The 20,228-nt window shown below is 32.5% G+C and overlaps 1 protein-coding gene across 1 annotated transcript in view; it reads left to right on the top strand.

The window, feature by feature from the left end:
• The window catches only part of LOC132733356 (integrin alpha-3-like), a 57,213-nt gene extending 40,560 nt beyond the window's left edge, over positions 1 to 16,653 (top strand). Inside the window, exons 16-27 of the mRNA XM_060720001.1 lie at positions 1,998 to 2,144; positions 2,929 to 3,078; positions 3,784 to 3,872; positions 6,781 to 6,970; positions 8,281 to 8,387; positions 9,318 to 9,489; positions 10,019 to 10,127; positions 10,678 to 10,766; positions 12,077 to 12,199; positions 12,884 to 12,985; positions 13,558 to 13,680; positions 14,270 to 16,653. Of these exons, the coding sequence (XP_060575984.1) occupies positions 1,998 to 2,144; positions 2,929 to 3,078; positions 3,784 to 3,872; positions 6,781 to 6,970; positions 8,281 to 8,387; positions 9,318 to 9,489; positions 10,019 to 10,127; positions 10,678 to 10,766; positions 12,077 to 12,199; positions 12,884 to 12,985; positions 13,558 to 13,680; positions 14,270 to 14,404 (1,536 nt within the window). The 3' untranslated portion in view covers positions 14,405 to 16,653. The remainder of the gene's footprint in view (positions 1 to 1,997; positions 2,145 to 2,928; positions 3,079 to 3,783; positions 3,873 to 6,780; positions 6,971 to 8,280; positions 8,388 to 9,317; positions 9,490 to 10,018; positions 10,128 to 10,677; positions 10,767 to 12,076; positions 12,200 to 12,883; positions 12,986 to 13,557; positions 13,681 to 14,269) is intronic.
• The last annotated feature ends 3,575 nt before the right edge of the window (positions 16,654 to 20,228 follow it).

Here is a 20,228-nt window from a genome sequence, read left to right as displayed (position 1 = left end):
TCAGTACCAAGTCTAGTTGTGCATATTTTCACTATTTTACAGTTCAATGATTTTTGTCAGAGTTATGGCCCTTTTATTATTTTTATTTTTAAAGTTTGTCCAGACTACTTCTCTTATACCAATAATGCAATTTTTATGAAACTTTACAGGATTGATCTGTAGCCCAAGTCCTTGCGCATATTGCACGGGTTTTCCGGTTGAATGATTTTTGGCCGAGTTATGGCCCTTTGATAAAAAGGTGTTTTTTTCTGTGTCTTGCCAGATATACCGGACTACTCCTCATAAACTACAGGTGTAATTTTACCCAAACTTCACAGGAATGATCAGTACCAAGTTTAGTTGTGCATATTGTCAGCATTTTCCGGTTCATTGATTTTTGTCAGAGTTATGGCCCTTTTATAATTTTTATTTTTAAAGTTTGTCCGGACTACTTCTCTTTTACATCTAATGCAATTTCAATCAAATTTTACAGGATTGATCTGTAGCTCAAGTCCTTGCGCATATTGCACGGGTTTTTGGGTTGAATGATTTTTGGCCGAGTTATGGCCCTTTGATAAAAAGGTGTTTTTTTCTGTGTCTTGCCATATACACAAAAGCTTGTCCACTACTCCTCATAAACTACTGTTGCAATTTTATCCAAACTTTACAGGAATGATAAGTACCAGATTTAGTTGTGCATATTGTCTGCATTTTCCTGTTTATTGATTTTTGTCAGAGTTATGGCCCTTTAATAATTTTTATTTTTTTTAAGTTTGTCCGGACTACGTCAGTTGAATTACTAATGCAATATCAATGAAACTTAACAGGATTGATCTGTAGCTTAAGTCCTTGCGCATATTGCACGGGTTTTCCGGTTGATGATTTTTGGCCGAGTTATGGCCATTTGATATAAAGGTGTTTTTTTCTGTGTCTTGCCAGATACACCGGACTACTCCTCATAAACTACAGGTGTAATTTTATCCAAACTTTACAGGAATGATCAGTACCAAGTTAAGTTGTGCATATTGTCAGCATTTTCCGGTTCATTGATTTTTGTCAGAGTTATGGCCCTTTTATAATTTTTATTTTTAAAGTTTGTCCGGACTACTTCTCTTTTATATCTAATGCAATTTCAATCAAATTTTACAGGATTGATTTGTAGCTCAAGTCCTTACGCATATTGCACGGGTTTTTGGGTTGAATGATTTTTGGCCGAGTTATGGCCCTTTGATAAAAAGGTGTTTTTTTCTGTGTCTTGCCAGATACACAAAAGCTTGTCCAGACTACTCCTCATAAACTACTGGTGCAATTTTATCCAAACTTTACAGGAATGATAAGTACCAGATTTAGTTGTGCATATTGTCTGCATTTTCCTGTTTAATGATTTTTGTCAGAGTTATGGCCCTTTAATAATTTTTATTTTTTTAAGTTTGTCCGGACTACGTCAGTTGAATTACTAATGCAATATCAATGAAACTTAACAGGATTGATCTGTAGCTTAAGTCCTTGCGCATATTGCACGGGTTTTCCGGTTGAATGATTTTTGGCCGAGTTATGGCCATTTGATATAAAGGTGTTTTTTTCTGTGTCTTGCCAGATACACAAAAGCTTGTCCGGACTACTCCTCATAAACTACTGGTGCAATTTTGTCCAAACTTTACAGGAATGGTCAGTACAAAGTCTAGTTGTGCACTGTCCGTCTGTCTGTCTGTCTGTCTGTCTGTCTGTCTGTCACAAAACTTGACCCAACATGAAATTGGCCATTATGAGGCGACACATGAGATCACGGATCGCTCTTGTTTATTATACCGAACAGTTAAAGGTAATTTTTCACCGAATTCCGATAGTTATTTGGCATCGTGTTTTACCAGTGTAGAATACCTTATAGTGCTGTATTGTGTAATTGTAAAACAAAATTTCTTCATGAAATAAAAAAGGCATGTATCTATAAATGGAGAGTGTCCTTTATCAAATGTGCTGTATTTGGACAGAAATCCAATAATTATATTTATATCCAGGGGTATAGAGGGAAACCGGAACCGAAAGATGCCTGGACAAAAATTCGTATGGAAGGGCGTTTTGAGCTAATACCTTCTAATGAAGACAATTTTGATGTCCTTGAACCGATCCTTTCCAAAGACGTTAATGCGCTGATCATTGAAGATGTAAACGTTTACGTTGTTACTTAATCATTCATGTTCTTTAATCGTGAAGGCACTAAGAAACTATATCTGATAGAGAAAGGATTTAAGTACCTTTCATTTTATTTACATCTTGTATCTTTTTAAAATGCATATTTGTTTCTTTGAACCAGGGTCATTGCAAAAAAATGACACGTTTACTATTTCATTTTTGTTTCATTTTACAAGAGGTCTACATTGTAAAGATCATATTACAATTTTGCAGCTTTACCGATGGCGGAAGACCTCAAGTGACCCTCCGTGCTTTTTTTCAGGCATGAACCGGTACTTGAGTAGAACCATCGGCGTTTCGTAAGCTAGCTGGATAGCTTTCATCACATGAAAAAAAAATATCAAAAGTTCCTTGCGCGATTCAAACCCACAGCGGTGACAAGAGGTTTCAATTCAGCGACCTTAACCACTTTGCATTGGATGCCCAAGAGCATTTACTAAAAAATTAACATTTATATCGAAAGTTTAGATGATGGATATTTTAAGGTTTATTTGGATCAATTTGTGGATTCAAATAATTTCCTTTGGTTAAGAATATCAAGCCACTGAATTGGCAATGGAAAGGTCATTACTTTAAGATTCTTTAAAAATCAATTGCTTGGTTAATTCATGTATAATGACCCTTATACTTTGCGGTACAAATGTCTTTTATTGGTATAAACGATGTTAAATGTCTTTAAAGTAGACCTGTTTTGTCCGTATATGTACAAATCCTTATTTTATTTACAATTAATTTTATCTTATGGTAATTTTAAAGACTGAATTTGACAAGAAATGTGATAATATCAACACATGTTCTTCCGACCTGAGACTTCAAGTAGAGATGTTTCTGCTCATGGATGGCGTTGTACCTACACATGTCCATGATAATACTGTTTTATACGTTGATGCAGCTAACATGTTACAGGTGAGCATTTATTTCTCGTCTTATATGAAGTGTGGTCATATATCTATATATTTATAAATATTGTGACAGATTGTGTTCTTATATATGCATTGTGAGAGATTGTGGTTTCAATATGCGTTCTGAGGAAAGTTGTCCTACATATGCATTGTGAGTGATTTTGGTCTTATATATGCATTGTGAAAGAATGTTGTAGTACATATGCATTGTGAGAGATTTTGGTCTCATATATGCATTGTGAAAGAATGTTGTACTACATATGCATTGTGAGAGATTGTGGTCTTATATTTGCATTATGAAAGAAAGTGGTACTACACATGCATTGTGAGAGATTTTGGTCTTATATATGTATTGTGAAAGAATGTTGTACTACATATGCATTGTGAGCGATTGTGGTATTTTATATACATATTTAAAGATTGTGGTTCTAGATGCATTGTGAGAGATTGTGGTCCTATCTAAGCATTGTTACAAATTGTGATCTAATATAATAATAATTACCATTGTTTTGCAAATTTATTCCCCTTTTTGTCAATGTTGCTTTTATTTAACTATCGAGCACTGAGAAAAGTTGAGTGCGCTGTCCGCGTACATGTCTTGTTTACTAACAATTTAGTCCATTTATAAATACAGTTACATTGTATAACCATTCTTTATTTTGTATTTTTCGTAATGGTTAATATGATAAACTACAACCAACAATTGCAGGTAACGGCTGACGTACTGAATCTTTTGAATTCATCTTACACTGCTAAAGTTAGTGGAGAGGTTTCGACATTGATGAAAAGAGATGTATTGTAAGTAAAGAAGAAAATATTGTTGCCGTAAAAAATTTGTTTACTAACTCGTATTGTGTACCAAAATTAAAGTAACATTATGTTCATTATGGGGGATATAGTGAGTGAACATTAAGAAAGTCTTAAATCGTTTACATTTTGCCATAATTCCTTTCATTTTCATCATTATTTTTGCATAAACGATGATATAAACAACTCACATGGCCTACTCAAATTTCAGAAAATATCCATCGGTATTTACCCGTAACATTCAATTTATAAAAAGAGTGGAGTAGTTTTTTTATACTTCATCCTATTTAGTAAACATTTTTCTACATCAACTGTTGGTCAATCGCTTTTATAGCAGTCAATAATTTGAAATATATAGACAAATTTAAATCAAACTTGACAATGAAGAAAAATAGCATAGCGTCAGTTTTATTAAAAACTAGAGGATGCTTTTGTAAAAAATGTCTCCCCCACTGCTGAGAATAACTGTGAATGGAAACAGGAATGGAAATGGAGATAAGATAATGTAAATACCCGGTAGTCACTTCAATGAAGGCTGTCTATGGAGAAAATGACCAATGGTCACTGTGACCTTAAGCTTTGACCTACTGACCCCATAAACAAGAGGGATCATCTGCTCAATAAGACCAATCATCCTATGAAGTTTGAGGGTTGTAGGTCTAAAGGAACTCTAGTTATCATCCGGAAAGGAGAAATTAACCAACGGTCGCTGTGACCTTGACCTTTGACCTACTGACCATTAAAACAATAGGGATCATTTGATTAATAAGACCAATCATCCTATGAAGTTTGAGGGTTGTAGGTCAAAAGGAACTCTAGTTATCATCCGGAAATGAGAAATTGACCAACGGTCACTGTGACCTTGACCTTTGACCTACTGACCCCAAAAACAATAGGGATCATCTGCTCTATAAGACCAATCATCCTATGAAGTTTGAGGGCTGTAGGTCAAAAGGAACTCTAGTTATCATCCGGAAACGAGAAATTGACCAACGGTCACTGTGACCTTGACCTTTGAACTACTGACCCCAAAACAATAGGGATCATCTGCTCAATAAGACCAATCATCCTATGAAGTTTGAGGTCTGTAGGTCTAAAGGAACTCTAGTTATCATCCGGAAACGAGAAATTGACCAACGGTCAGTGTGACCTTGACCTTTGACCTACTGACCCCAAAAACAATAGGGATCATCAGCTCTATAAGACCAATCATCCTATGAAGTTTGAGGGCTGTAGGTCAAAAGGAACTCTAGTTATCATCCGGAAACGAGAAATTGACCAACGGTCACTGTGACCTTGACCTTTGAACTACTGACCCCAAAAACAATAGGGATCATCTGCTCAATAAGACCATTCATCCTATGAAGTTTGAGAGCTGTAGGTCAAAAGGAACTCTAGTTATCGTCCGGAAACGAAGAATGGACGGACGGACTGACGGACGGACGGACTGACGGACGGACAGGGCAAAAACAATATGTCTCCCCCCGAGGTGGGGGGAGACATAATTAATTAATAAAATAGGAAAATGAAAGCCTGTTAATATACTGAAATGAACAGTGACAATTATGGAAAAAAATAAAAACAAGATCAAATAAAAATTATCACCAGTTAAAACATTACTTATTGAAATGTATATAAATTATTAATTAACCTAACAAAGTAACTTGCAATTACAAAAGATAAACAATGATAATTTTTTTTAAACAATTAATGGATGCTATTGTAATCAAAACAATTGATTGTTAAATAAACGATTTCAACGATTGACATAATAATAGTAACAAACATATTTGACATTCGTTACCTCACAAAAATGATTTGGTCCGGGCATTACTAGTAAATCACAACGGCATAACACATGTATGACTACGAACGGGTAGATATTTTAGACCATTCAATCAGCGTATATTTTAGTGTCAACATAATTTCTTAGCGGACAATGCGTTTTAATATGACGATCTTACCTTGAGACATAGTGCACAATACTTAAATATTTTTATGATATAACGGGATGAGAGGACGAAATGAAGATTTGCAAACAAGTTAATAGTCTAGATCTTCATCGTACACAATTTCTTAGAAACATATTTCAAGTCCAGTCGGTCTCCCTTAAAGAAGAATTGATATAATACAATATATAAATACTTCACAGCATGATAATATCAATGTATAAAGAACTATCACATATACTTTATGAAATTTGAGAAACTTAATCGAAATTCTTAAGTGTCCCTTCTTGCAGTACAATAGGCATGAATCAAAACATTGGAAGAAACCTTACCTTTTCCACACTTACATATTACTTACATATTAACTTTCAGTATACTCACAATAAAAACTTCTATCCTATACATTGTAGCTAGGGCATTCTTGAATTAAATGTCATCATATTATAAAAGTTCACCACAGGCTCGTACATTTATATGGAACTAGAAGATTAATTCATGTATTGTCTAATGGAAAAAACACAAGTAGTAGAGTATCCTGCTGGATTTTTTTAAACCGTTGCAACATTTGATTTTGTAAATATTGACTTATATTATAAACACAACCATTAAATGATTGTAAGTCGATCAGATGTTGCTTGTAGAAAAACTGTGCGGTTGTATATTAACCGGTGTGAACAGTGAGGTGTATAAATCTGTGTCAAGTGAAACATGATAACTATCAGGTCACAGTTTTGTCATGGATTCTGCAAATTTTGCTTCTATGCATATTTAATAACTGTGAACAGATATGATGATGTTTTTAGACCCGTTTTGTGTGGGAGACTAGCTTGAAGAGGTGGTCGACGGTTAGGTCATATGTAAATCATTTACCTAAACTGTGTTACCGAGCAATTCACACATAAAACAATAAAATATATTTTTTGTAATACCGTCACATTCTTTCTGTTCAGCTCGAACAATGGCCTGATAGGAGCAAGTTGCAAGTACAAATTTCTTCACCAAACCAGCACGATTGTCAACTGTACCGCAGACATTAGGCTAGATAGAAATGAAAACATGAAGATCAAGATGTACTACGATATTAGTAGGCAGCGCCTTATTCCTGGAATGGACCTTAATAAAATGAAGGAACGCGTACATGTAAGTTTCTATTTGCCTTCATATATCTATAAGCTATTCAAATGGTAGAACTTGAAGTGGATAGCCTTTGCCACATCCTTCAACTGGGAGAAACCAAAGAGTTAAGCTGTTGCAACATCCTTAACTGGTAGAACGACAAGTGGTTAGCCTTTGCCACATCCTTAGAATGGTAGAAACCAAAGTGTTAAGCCGTAAAAACATTCTTTAACTAGCAGAACGGCAAGTGGTTAGCCATTGCCACATCCTTAAAGTGGTAGAACGAAAAGCGGTTGGTCTTTGACGCATACGTGCAGTCTGACCAGGCTGAACACTGTTTGTTATTTCATCAAAGTTTCCTCTTTGTAACCTTAAAAATTATTTATGGATAGTTCAAAACAAACTCAATATATCCACTAAAAATGTCGCAGGTCAAGCAGCAACGGTGTATGGTCACGGGAATCTATCTGTTAATGTATTTTGTCTTGTCTGTTAATGTTGCCCTGCGTTCACAAGAATTTCAAGAATTATGATTTCATTTTGGTTGGGTTTTTCATTGCATCAGCTTTACTTGCGTTATTTCAGGCAAACAAGAACACTTTTGTAGAACCACCGTCAATTAAGCTAGCTGGATGGCTTTTGCAAATGAAAGAATCCAAATACTCATAAAGAATGTAAATAAGGACCTTAAGAATAGTACACAAAATTGCAGTACATTTATGTGCTATAATATCTCAGTACATGCCATTTACTTAATTGGGGAGAGAGAATACCTTTCGCGACAAGATCAACATTTCCCTAACTTATATTTATTGTTTTCATTTAAGCTAAGATTATATTGATTAATGTCTACGAAGAAGTGAGCATGATTTTAAAGTATTTATATTTTAACCATTGTTTGCGTCATTTTCAAACTTTACTATGCTGTAGAGTATACATATTCATATTGATTTGATAAGTAAGTTGTATTGGACAGAAGTATAATTAATAATTTGAAATTAATTAGTTTTCATGTAGCATTCAAATGCATCAGCGTAAAAATCGTTCTGAAATTCCATCATTGATAACTCTTTTATCAGAATTATGTTTGTTTTATATTTATATATTCAATTTATATATTCATTTATTTTTTATTTTCCTGTTTGTTTGTTTGTCTATTTAATGTTTAATGCAGAGATCATATTGACATTACTCATCAAAGTTATATAATTTAATTTGTTTTACTCCAAACGCTATGGTTTGCTGATGTGTGTTATGTCGGATGTTCGCTCTGCGGGGCGCCATGCAAAAAAAACCACAAAAATACAACAGAGTTATCACTTTTTTTGCTCTAGATTTCTATGCTGGCTGACCAGGCTAATTTAGACGTTGACACTAGCAACAATGACTTCAAAAAAACAATTTCAGTGAAGCTGAAATACGCTGTACATGTACAGGCAGAGTATGTTTTACTTTGTAACAAATTTTGTTTGTTTGTTTTCGGGTTTTACGTCACATCGACATAGTATAGGTCATATCGCGACGTTCCAGCTTTACTGGTGGAGGAAGACCTCAGGTGCCCTTCCGTGCATTATTCCAGGCACGAAAGGGCACCTGAGTAAAACCACCAACGTTCCGTAAGCTAGCTGGATAGCTTCCTCACATGAAAGAATCCAAAGTCCCTGTCGGGACTCGAACCCACAGTGGTGACTTTGTAACAAATAAACCCATCGAAAGCCACATGTGTTTTATCACTCAAGTTTGTTTTTCCATTTTTTTTATTTTTTGTTTTGTTTCATAAGCATTGTTGTCACCGATTTTAAAACATTTTTATCTTTTCTTTGATTTCGACAGTATATCAATCGTGTATGCTTTCCTGATTGACTTAACGGTAAGTACCGATTTTTTCACAAAATGACTGGCTTAATTCACAAAATGACTGGCTGAATCAGCGGCCGGAGACAACTGACCACTAGTCTAAATGTTCCTGATTCACCCTTCCCCAACCCACCTCCTACCCTAGGTTTAAAATATGATAAACAAGGAAAGGCGGCGCTCAATGAACGCAACCCCCGCACGACCTAGCAACAAGAACCAGCAGCAAGGTTTATTTAAACCAGCAACACTTGATTATGAAGCACTCCATTTTGAGCTTAGCGGTCGTATACTATAATTTTGAGGATCAGATATACTGTTATTTTGTGTCTTTATATAAAATGATCTTTGAAAACTATTTTTACACTCTGAATCTAATATATTTTATTATATTTTATATTCCTTCAGTTAAAATATGCAGAAAATCTTAAATGTTTTTACCTCCTATTTGTACAAAAAATGCTGAAAGGAGAGACTTTGATCCGAAATCATAACTGATTACATTCTATTTTTTAAGCAAAGAAACGTTCGATCAAATAAGATACAAGGCTGACGAAAGCAGCACACAGATGCTTCGTTTGATTCATAGATACGTCGTTACAAACGAAGGACCTAGTTTTCTTCCGAAGACATATGTTAACATAACAATACCGCTGTCCAAGGAAGATACAGAGTTTGCTAGCATTGTGGTAAGATCTAATTGGTTCTCTGTTTCAAAAAAGGACTGTTTTAAATGTTTTTAAGATACGCTTTTTATCTTTTGGCATAGAAACAAGTGTCATTAACATGGTTGTAAGGAAATTATGTCATAAATTTGTACTATATTAACTGTGCTTAATAATGGGACCGTGGTACGAGTTTTGAACAATGACAATGACAGATTGTTTTATCTGTGTTCGTGCATTTCTTTGTTTTTTAAAGGCATATGTTTAGAATGGTAGAAAATTATCGACTACATTTTGAACTCGTAAAATAAAAATAAAAAAAATATATTCAACTTGTATTGATCCTAAACTCATTCAATATCGTCTATTTTTTTAATACTGCCTAATATTTCTTCTGTTGGTGATATGTTACCATACTTGCTTAAGAAGTTTCATAGTCATAAAAAACGACAAAAAAATTTTTTTTTTCTAAATTAAAAACATATGTTGTTGATAAACTTGATACTATGAAAGATTTATTTCAAACTTTCAAGTTTACTTATTTCATCATCAGGAATTGCCTTCTGAATGTGTGTACAGTGGAACTTTAGTTGAGACTTCTACACAATCATCAACCACGACGAAAGCAACAAAATTCTCACCTTCTCCTGACACGAAACCAGGTATTTAACCATAAATAATTATCATCTTACCCTAAAATCTGGTATATAATCATTAGCAATTATTATCTTATCACAATATGGTATAAAAACATGAGCAGCTATTATCTTACCCTATTGTGGTTTTAAACTATAAGTAATAATTAAAATACACTTAACAATACACTTAGCAATGATTTATTATTATATGGCACTAATCTTGCTATATATGTTGAATTATTTAGTATACAATGTATGACTCAAAACTTGGTATATAACTATAAGTAATTATGATGTGACACTACACCTGATTTATAGCTATGAGTAAATAGATATGATTGATTCTTATGTATCATTGTATATCATTTTTGCTTCAAACTTATCGAGTATGCACAAATATCATCTTCTGTTTATGTATTGATCAGGTAACTTAAGGGTCCAAATGTGTTGAAGATCCTGGACGTTTGAACTATTATTTGATATAAATACTGTGAAAATTTTAACGTGCTGAAGAGCAAATATAATTGTTTATTTATACAAATGTATTGTATCTCAAACATTTCTATGATTACAGAAAGGAGACGAAGAGAAGTGGAACAATCGGCACAAAGTGCGAAAAACACTGGAGAAAAATCAGAACCGAAATCCAAAGCTATGAATATAGTAAGCGCTAGTCATTTGCTTTTTAAACAGTCCACATTTCATTTTTAAAGTGAAAACATTAATGATGTACACCAGATGAGACAAAATATTTTAAGAAAATGAAATTTGAGAATATGTTTTATATTTAAAGAAAAGCAAGATGATTCAAGATACACGTTATAATTAACATGGTATGTGAGATAAAATGCTTAGTTTTTCAGTATTAATTACCTTTTTCCTGCGTGACTTACGCAGCAAGGGCTATATTTTGCATATTTTCATATGTTTGTTTTGTAATTGACATTGATTGTAAGTGCCTATTGCAAAGTGTAAATTATCTTTTACGATCACTTTGTAATATTTTACTTTTTGATACATATTCAAAATTTTGATGAAAATTAGCATGAATGAGGATGCGTGCTACTTTTCAAATCGGTTGTGTACTGTTCTTAAGGGATGACAATGCAATACAAAGCTTAAACACGCTTATTTTCTTTAATTGCCTTGTCATCTAATCTGAACAAACCCAGTTATTATTGTTAGTTAGGGAAAACAATAACTACTGACTGAGAAGCCAACAGTGCTGACCGTGATCAGTGTACGTAGAGCCAGATAATTTGTGAAGGCTAAGGGTTAAAGTGATATGACAAAGGTATTAAATTTCCATGTAGACATTTGTTGAAATATAAATATCCCTATCCAATTACGAATTTTGCATTCTTGATATATAAAAGCCGAGTTTCAAGTGCGAACAGCTTCTGAAGATGTTGCAAAATATCTGTATACACTCTATTGCAACCAGTTTATACAAAGTATAAGCTTAAACATTAAACAAACTATTACAGACAAACAACTGGCCCGATGTTCACAAAGAAAAGATCAGAATCAGGATCAAATAATCCAGATTTTATTCTATAATTGTATTACAAAACTAAAATTGATGGTATTTTGCTAGAATTAAATGTCAAATAAACAAGCTGTTAACAATTGCTGATTAGTAAAGAAAACAAAATATTTTTGGGATAAAATAGACGAATTTTAAAACAAATACAGACATAATTGGTTCAAAATAATAATCACTTTTAGGATCAAGATAAATATTTGGATCAACTTTAAAATGTCTATCTATTGTAAAAATCACTTTTCATTAATTCTAAAATCCTATAAACATGTTATTTTAAGTCCAATTTAATAAAGTTAATTTGAAATATTTGATATATGTGAATAAAAAATGGCAAATATTTGAGTTTTAAATTTGATATTAATGTTTACCTTGATCCTCAAATCTAAGTGAACAAAGCACCAGATATGTAAATGTTTGAATTTTTCAGACATGCAACGACGACTATTCTTGCGAGGTGATAATATGTGAAGTACTAAATTTGGAACACAATAAACAACACATCATTGATATCAAACTAGATGTTTTTGAAAATAATCTTGCCAAAGAAAAGGTATGTTTCAAGCACATTCCTTTGGTGCCTAATTTAGTCCTATCATTCATAATGTTATAATTGGATTGTTGTTAATTGGAAGGCCTAAATATAATGCGTTTTTACGAGAGAATATCTACTTCAATCAGTTTTGTATGGTTGCTGATTTATGGCATGTCGTATTCGCTCCGCTGGGCGACCCGCGGAGCGAAAGTATGACAAATGGTCACATTGTCGTATTTTCTTGTTCTCGTCTGGCGCCCTGTGGAGCAAAAATACGACATAGTACAAAACAGTCACCATGATTTTGTCTAAGGGCATCCTATAACGATATTATCCTCAATAATAAGTGTACCGGTAAGAATCGGCAGTCTACAAGTTTAATCCCCACCGCGCAAAATATCCTAAATAGACATTTTCATCTTTCAATCTGAGACAAAACAATCATAATTTTCAAAACAAAAGAAGTATTGACTGAATAGCAAACAGTGCAGAACAATGATTGCCTCAACCCCAATTGTACCGGCTGATCTAGGTCTTAACTTGTTGTACATGTAAATTCAGTTGCAGAAAGCTCGCCTTGGATTTTAAGAAAGTATGTGTATTAACCCATTCTGATAGATTAGAACTTTCATTTGTGATAGATTTATAATGAAGAAATTGAAGATATAATATTTCGTGACAATTTTGTATTGTTTTATATAGGAATTCCTTGAAATACATTACGCAACATACGCAACCGTTACTGATCCGTTTATATGGTATGGTGGAAAAGTTGTTCCGTGGAATAAAACTGTATTTGCGGAGGTAAATTTTGAATTGAGATACGTTTGTCATATGATATGTTAGTATGATGTAGGTACATGTTATTTGACAAAGTCCCGCCTTTATTCTGCTGCAATGATGCAAATAAATCATTTGCAATTGATAAAAACATTTGTCCGTCCTGACTTACTCCCACAGGATTTTCCTACGTCCGTTTGTGACAATTTAACAAGGGCATAAACCCTTAACAACTTCAGTTTTAAACATCATTAAACTTCATGTGAGGTTACATCGCATTGAGAGAAAACTAATTTACAAAGAATCGTTAATCTTTTTCTCTTTGCAAAATGTTTTTTCGGGCTATAACTTATATCAATACCAGGAACTTTATTAATGCATATAAGTATGTTTATACTGAAAATATTTACTTGACTCTGTTATATATAATATGTCATTATGCATGTTTCAAATGTCACATAAAATTACAGTTTTTCACAGTAAGTACATATATTTAACAACATTAAAGAATTATTATTACGTTACTTTTGAATATATTATATGTAATAAATACTGTACATTAATGCAATACAGCGATGTAAATTAATGTATTCCAGAAATGGACAACATTTGTTGTAGAACTTACATCTGATGTATCAGAGATGGTCATTTGGATTATTATAGGAAGTGTTCTTGGTGCCCTTGCTGTCCTAATCATAGTTGTCATAATTCTTTGGAAGGTAGGTCATTTATGGAAAACTTGATAATTTCTGGTTAGTTGTCCAGAAAAACCGGTTTGGTGGATCGACTGTCGATATATGAGCAAATTATGTTTTAAATCGGCTAAAAATTCAGAAAAAACACACACAAATAAGAGGTGTGAGATTATAGTGTTGTTCTTTAAATTTCAAATATGTTATGCCTTAATTGTGATATCAGACTTAAAGTCGAATATCTCACAAGAAACCGGAAATCGGCAGTTAATCCAAATCAGAATCATTTGGGACAGTAAATAAAATATCTTGCATATCTTGGCGAATAGTACAGTCGTTTTGTAACATACATGTGTCAATCAGCTCTGTACTTTTAAAATTTTATTTGACAAAGTCTCGCCTTTTTTCTGCTCCCATGTTGAAAAAATCGTTTGCAATTAATTAAAATTATTTTTGTACGACGATTGTTTGAAACATAATTTATCTTAAAATGTCATATTTACACTAAATATTCTGTAGAGTTGCCAAAGTTTCTTTAAAGCAAAGGATCATATAGAAAAGGACATATCTTAATAGGAAAAAGCACTTTTTTTAAAACAGTATATTGTATTTCCAGTGTGGGTTCTTTACAAGGAAGAAACACAAAGAGGTCCAAGAATGGAAGCGCGCAAGATTGTACAACCGTAAGAGTGTCAGAATGTCAAATAACGAAAAACAACCTTATTCTGCAATTGAGGAGACAGAAACTTAACTTACTAGTGTGCATGCACATTTATAACGTCAGTTGAAATGCTAGTCTTAAAATTTGCCCATCTTTAGTGGTTTTGTTTATATTTGGATACAATTTTCGTAAATAAACTGTAGATAACATTTTGAAAACATGATTATTTCTTGAGCTTTACTGTGTCAGCATAGTTATAGTATAGTGTATGTTCGAGTGATATTTTGAATCACTTGACTAAACTTTTCTGATCCGGCATATATCATTGTTTGAAAATACGTTTTGTGTAACTAAGTTTTTTCCCTCGATGATAAATGAAGAATACATATTTGACGTTGTCCGTTGTGACATTCTGCTTCCGGTTTTCCTTCGTCCGTTTGTAACAATTTAACTAACAAGGGCATAAAACCTTAACTATTTGAGTAAAATCATTATTAAACTTCACATCTCATTGAAAGGAAACGAATTAACCAAGAATTGTTAATCTTTTTCCATCCAAATTCTTTGAATTTATTGCCCTTTGAAATATTTTAGCCTTTTTTGGGGGGTATAACACAAGTTGAAATGGAGAATTTCACGCTAGTAAAGAAGAAGTGCAATATTTAAGAATAATCACTTTCATAAGAATTATATTGCTCTTTGCCATTCTTTATACTTAATTTGTGTGCATATCTAAAAGGAATAAATGGGGATGGGCATGTCTCATAGACTAAAACAGCAGTACACAAGAGTATTACTAATTGTATAATTTGGAATTATTTCCCTTTGTTTTATACTTTTATAGGCATACAGAAAGGTAGCAAGTATTAAATTGAATCCAAATACAATAATAGATAACATCTTCAAAGAACTACCACTATTTTGATGTAAATGTCGTACTTTTGTCTTCTGCATATTTAATTGTAGTCTAGGGTATAGTTCAAAAAGTTATTAGAAATAACTTTAAATTTTACAGCTGGAATGAGCTCATTATTGGAATTCATCTTAGATTTTATGACATGACAGGACTGGAAATAATTTTCCAAAATCAATGTTCCATTTGTTTAAGGTCTAGACCAATAACCTATCTGCAAATTTTCAGATCGGTCGCTTACTCGGTTTTTCCAGAATATCTATTCTTATTTTGAAAATAAGCCAAAATTGAAAAGCGTTGCAACGCTTTTAACTCAAATCAGGCTTAAAATAGAAAAAAATACGAGTTTTTTTATTTCTTTCTGAGTATGTGTCTTAATTATCGTTTTATTAAGTAATTCAATTAAAATAGACACACCATGATGTCAACATCAATTGTAAATAATAAGTGCATGAATATAAAAATTCTAAAAATCTAAAAGCGGCTATGATTCAAATTAAATTTGATATATCATAAAACTAGTCACGTTTGATGCATTTATAATTGCGTATATAATTGCTCTTGAAGCTTCTTTAAAATAAAAGCAGAGAAATATTTCAAATAAATAAAGTGTTAATGATAATTCATTTTTGATTTTCGGATGTATAACTTTAGATTTGAATGTTTTTAAAATATGCTTAGTAGGTAGTAGTGAAACTTTGACTTAAAATGAATTGACAAGATATTGTATGTATAATAACTGTTACTTATGAGTGTATTCTCTTCATATTTGAGCACAACTTCCTTCAATATCAACTATTAAATTTAGATTAGACTATAATAATTTTGTTATTTGTTTTCGGATTTGATATATACTTGAACAAAAGTACCCTTATAATAAAAAAACTTAAACGACGATTAATTCAAATGTGACCTTGACCTTTAAATGACTTTGGTATCTTATCAGTTAAAACATATTTTGTCTCACTAAGCTTTTTCTCGAATGGAATCTTTGAGTTTGTGTTAGAAAAATTGGTCAGTTTTTTTTTTATTGAAACTTACCTATGTCAATTCCAGTAAACTCCATGTAAAAGCTGTATATTTATGTAAAATGGAACGATTTTAATACATAGTATATGTCATTTTATTCACATTTGTGACTTGTCATTCATTTTCGCACAATTTACTGTAATTTAAAGACCGGAATAAGGCCTTTTTTCTTAAATGAAAAAGCATATATTTCCCCTAATTAAAGAACAATATTCCCCTATCAATGTTTTGATTTCTTGAATAAACTGAGGATAGCAAGCAGGTATAAAATTGAATTTATTTCTAAATTTGTTTTAAACTTTCCTGACTTTATCTTTTTCCCAATTTGCCGAGACCCCATCCCAAACACACACTTTGTTGGCCTCGCCAGCGGATTCTGGAGGATGAAAACATTACGGTCTTTATCTGTGTTAGCCTAATGTTATTATTTTGATAGTTCTGATATGTCTTTTACTTTTTTTGTTATTCAATTAACTAATTTTTTAAATTTATTTCTAAAAATCAGGATCATTCTTTCGTTTTCCTGTTTGGAACATATGCAAAAGCTTTTTCGAAAACAAAGTAACGGCAAGTACGTAAAAGAAATACAAAACACTGTTGCAATTATGAAATTTAATAAAAAAATAATGTTTTATTTTAAACATTTCTTTGTCTTACAAAATGAAAGTGAGAAATGAGAAGAAATCAGCATGTTTTATCTTCAATAAATATTACTATGTACTATAGATTAAAAATTGAAGAAGCTATTGCATTGTTAAATGACAAAGTTTAAAAACACGGACAAAAATAGAATTAACTCGATGAAACCAATAAAACAATGTAAATTAATCTAAGAAATGGGTCAAAGACAGAAAAGGCCGGGTTGCATTTGTATACCAAATATCATGAGACTGTGATGTTACGAAAACAAAATTACTATTGACCATGTCGAAACGTTAACTAAGTCAGTAACAGGAAATGGATGAGCGACAAACACCATAGTATGGGATCACATGACAATGCTGTATGCTGAATATCAAGAGGCTATGATGAGAAGTGGATGAGAAAATTTCCTACCATTGACCATAAATGTAGAAAATTTAAATAAGTTGCAAAACAAGAAAAGGATAAGCGACAGACCAGGCCCGGCTTTCACTAACGTTCTCAAAATCAAAATCTCAGCTTAAATCTGAGGTTTTACTCAACTTAGAAATTTAGATTGAGATTTTTTTCAGTTTGGCTTTCACTAAAAACTATTAAGAAAATCTCAACTTAATATCTGAGATTTTTCTCAGATATATTGAGACAAGGTTTGGCTGTCTCAGATTATGTCTCAGTGAAGCTAATTTATTATTCTCAGGGATATTTAACTGTCTGCATGGTTATTATGATAACTTAACATAATTTTACATTTTTTGGCAAATTAAGTTCCTATTAATTTCATATTAAGTAATATATTGACTGATTCAAGCGGGTGACATCATGTGCTCTAATTCATGACGTCATGTTTTAATGACGTCAAAATAATCATACTAAAATAATTCATGTAATTTTGTTTTGTTTTCTTTTAAAATGTTGTTTGCAAAAATAATCATGTAGATCTACATTTTATTCTTGATAAATTAGCATTCAAAAATTCATACATTTGCAATTGCTTCTTGGTGTTTTTTTTTCTTTTTTTTTTATTTTTTTTTGGGGGGGGGGGTGCGGCTTGGGGAAAATAAAACAAGAAAATATAGATCTACTTAATGCAATAAATACACAAAACATTTTTACCTGTTGTGCCATCTTACATCAAAATAACAACTATATACTTCGTCAACAATGCCCACTTAGAAAGTCGCTCATGTATTGAGAAAAAAGAACAATCTCAGTTGAGAAAATTCTCAAATGTTGAGAAAAAGTTTAGTGAAAGCCAACTTGAGATTTTTCTCAGGTGAGTAAGAATCTCAGTCAATATTGAGTTAATCTTAAGTTGAGATTTATCTCAGTTTGAGAATGTTAGTGAAAGCCGTGCCTGAAATCAAATTCTACGGTATGGGACAAAGTTTCAATGCTGTATGCCAAATATCAAAAGGCTGTGATAAGTAGTTGCCGAGAAAAAAAGTAACGAAAATTTCCCGCCATTGAACATTTATGTCGAAAATTTAGCTAAGTCAGTAAACCGGAAGTGGGTGTGCGAAAGATCTGAAAGCGAATCCCATGGTATGGGACCACATGCTAATGATGTATGTCAAATATAAAGGGGCTGTGATAAGTAGTTGCCGAGAAAACAGTAACGAAAATATCCCGCCATTGAACATTTATGTCGAAAATTTAACTAAGTCAGTAAACAGGAAGTGGGTGTGCGAAAGATCTGAAAGCGAATCCCAGGGTATGGGACCACATGGTAATGATGTATGTCAAATATAAAGAGGCTGTGATAAGTAGTTGCTGAGAACACTGACATTGACCATTAATGTAGAAAATTTAATTAAGTCGGAAAACAGGAAGCGGATGAGCAATAGACCTGAGATGTCCACAGTATGGGACAATGTGTCACTGCTGTCTACCAAATATCAATAGGCTGTGATTAGTAGTTGCTGAGAAAACTGTTACGAATAAATGTCCCCGCTCGCCCGCCGCCCAACATTAACCTAATTATAACCCGGGTTTGCACCTGTGCAACCCGGTCAATATTTTAAAATGTCTTTGTATGTGTGTGGGTGTATCTGATGTAAATTTTCTTTGTTTCCCTTTCTACAATTCATTTTTCATTCATTAAAAACGTAGATAATATTTTTGAATGTCAACAGTATAGCTGAATTAATAATGAATCGATTGTAAAGACAAAACTAATGTTCATAGAAACATGAATTGATAATAAAATCACTTTTAATTTGAAAGCTGTTGAATAAATTATTCATCAAGAACATTTTTCCTAGTAGTTGTTAAGACGCAGTAGAAATGTGTTTGTCATAATATGTGATAGGTACACTAAAAGTGTTTGTTTTAGTAAGAATGAAGCATTTGTAAGACATGGGAATTAAATAAAGTATTACCTCCCTCCTTGCATATATATAAGGGTTTGATTTAATGATAATTACTTACTTAAAGTATATTTTTGTGTATGCTTGTAACTGTTGATGAGATATTCTTTATGATAAAAGTGTAAGCAACTAGAAGTACCTATTATTGTACGAGTTTTACTTACTTGAAGTACCAAGTATGTAAGTGTTACCAATTTGAAGATCTTTTAAACATAGTAGCGCATTCTAAGTATATGAATTTCACGAACAGACATGAGTGTCACCTGTTTGAAATACTTTATAGTATACGAATGTTCCCAATCAATGAGTATGCTCTGGAGATCGGATAACTTGTATCTCCATTCCAGTTAACGCACTGTGCATGTAAATGTATATGATTTAACTCTGACTCATTTCAACAGAAAGGTCCCTAAACTATGAAACAAGTGTAATAAAATAAAAGTTTTAGTTTGAAATAAATTTCAATTGAAAATTAAAAGATGATTCCGCGCATGCACCACCAATTTTATCCAATTGTTTTGTTTTTTTTACACACATTCTTATTTTACATGATTCGTATCAATTACAGACAACCCTATCTAGGTTTTGCATTTAAAGACTTTGACTTAATATTGAATTTTCAATTATTCATTGTAAAGGGTTAGCCTATGTTATGACATTAAGATATGATCACCCTAAATCGCATTGTATGGAACTGAAAAAATTAACAACATTGGTCAAATATATGTATTAAAGGACACCTGTATGTTAAGATAAACAAAGTTTACAGTACGGTTTACAAGTCATGGACATTTTTTATTTAAAGCTTGAATATTAGAATGGCTGTTTTTTAAAAATGAGGAAACTATCTTATTTATAATATCATCCTCTTGAAAAAATATTCATGTTGATTATAATAGCTGTCAGCTATGCAAAATGATTGCTTCTTCTCAAATTGTTTGAAATATGTATAAAATGTTACTCT

This window comes from Ruditapes philippinarum, unplaced genomic scaffold, assembly GCF_026571515.1.
Source record: "Ruditapes philippinarum isolate M1 unplaced genomic scaffold, ASM2657151v2 ctg1605_1_1_1_1, whole genome shotgun sequence".
NCBI lineage: Eukaryota > Metazoa > Mollusca > Bivalvia > Venerida > Veneridae > Ruditapes > Ruditapes philippinarum.
Note: the sequence above shows the minus strand (reverse complement) of the source record. Positions and strands in the feature narration are given on the sequence as shown.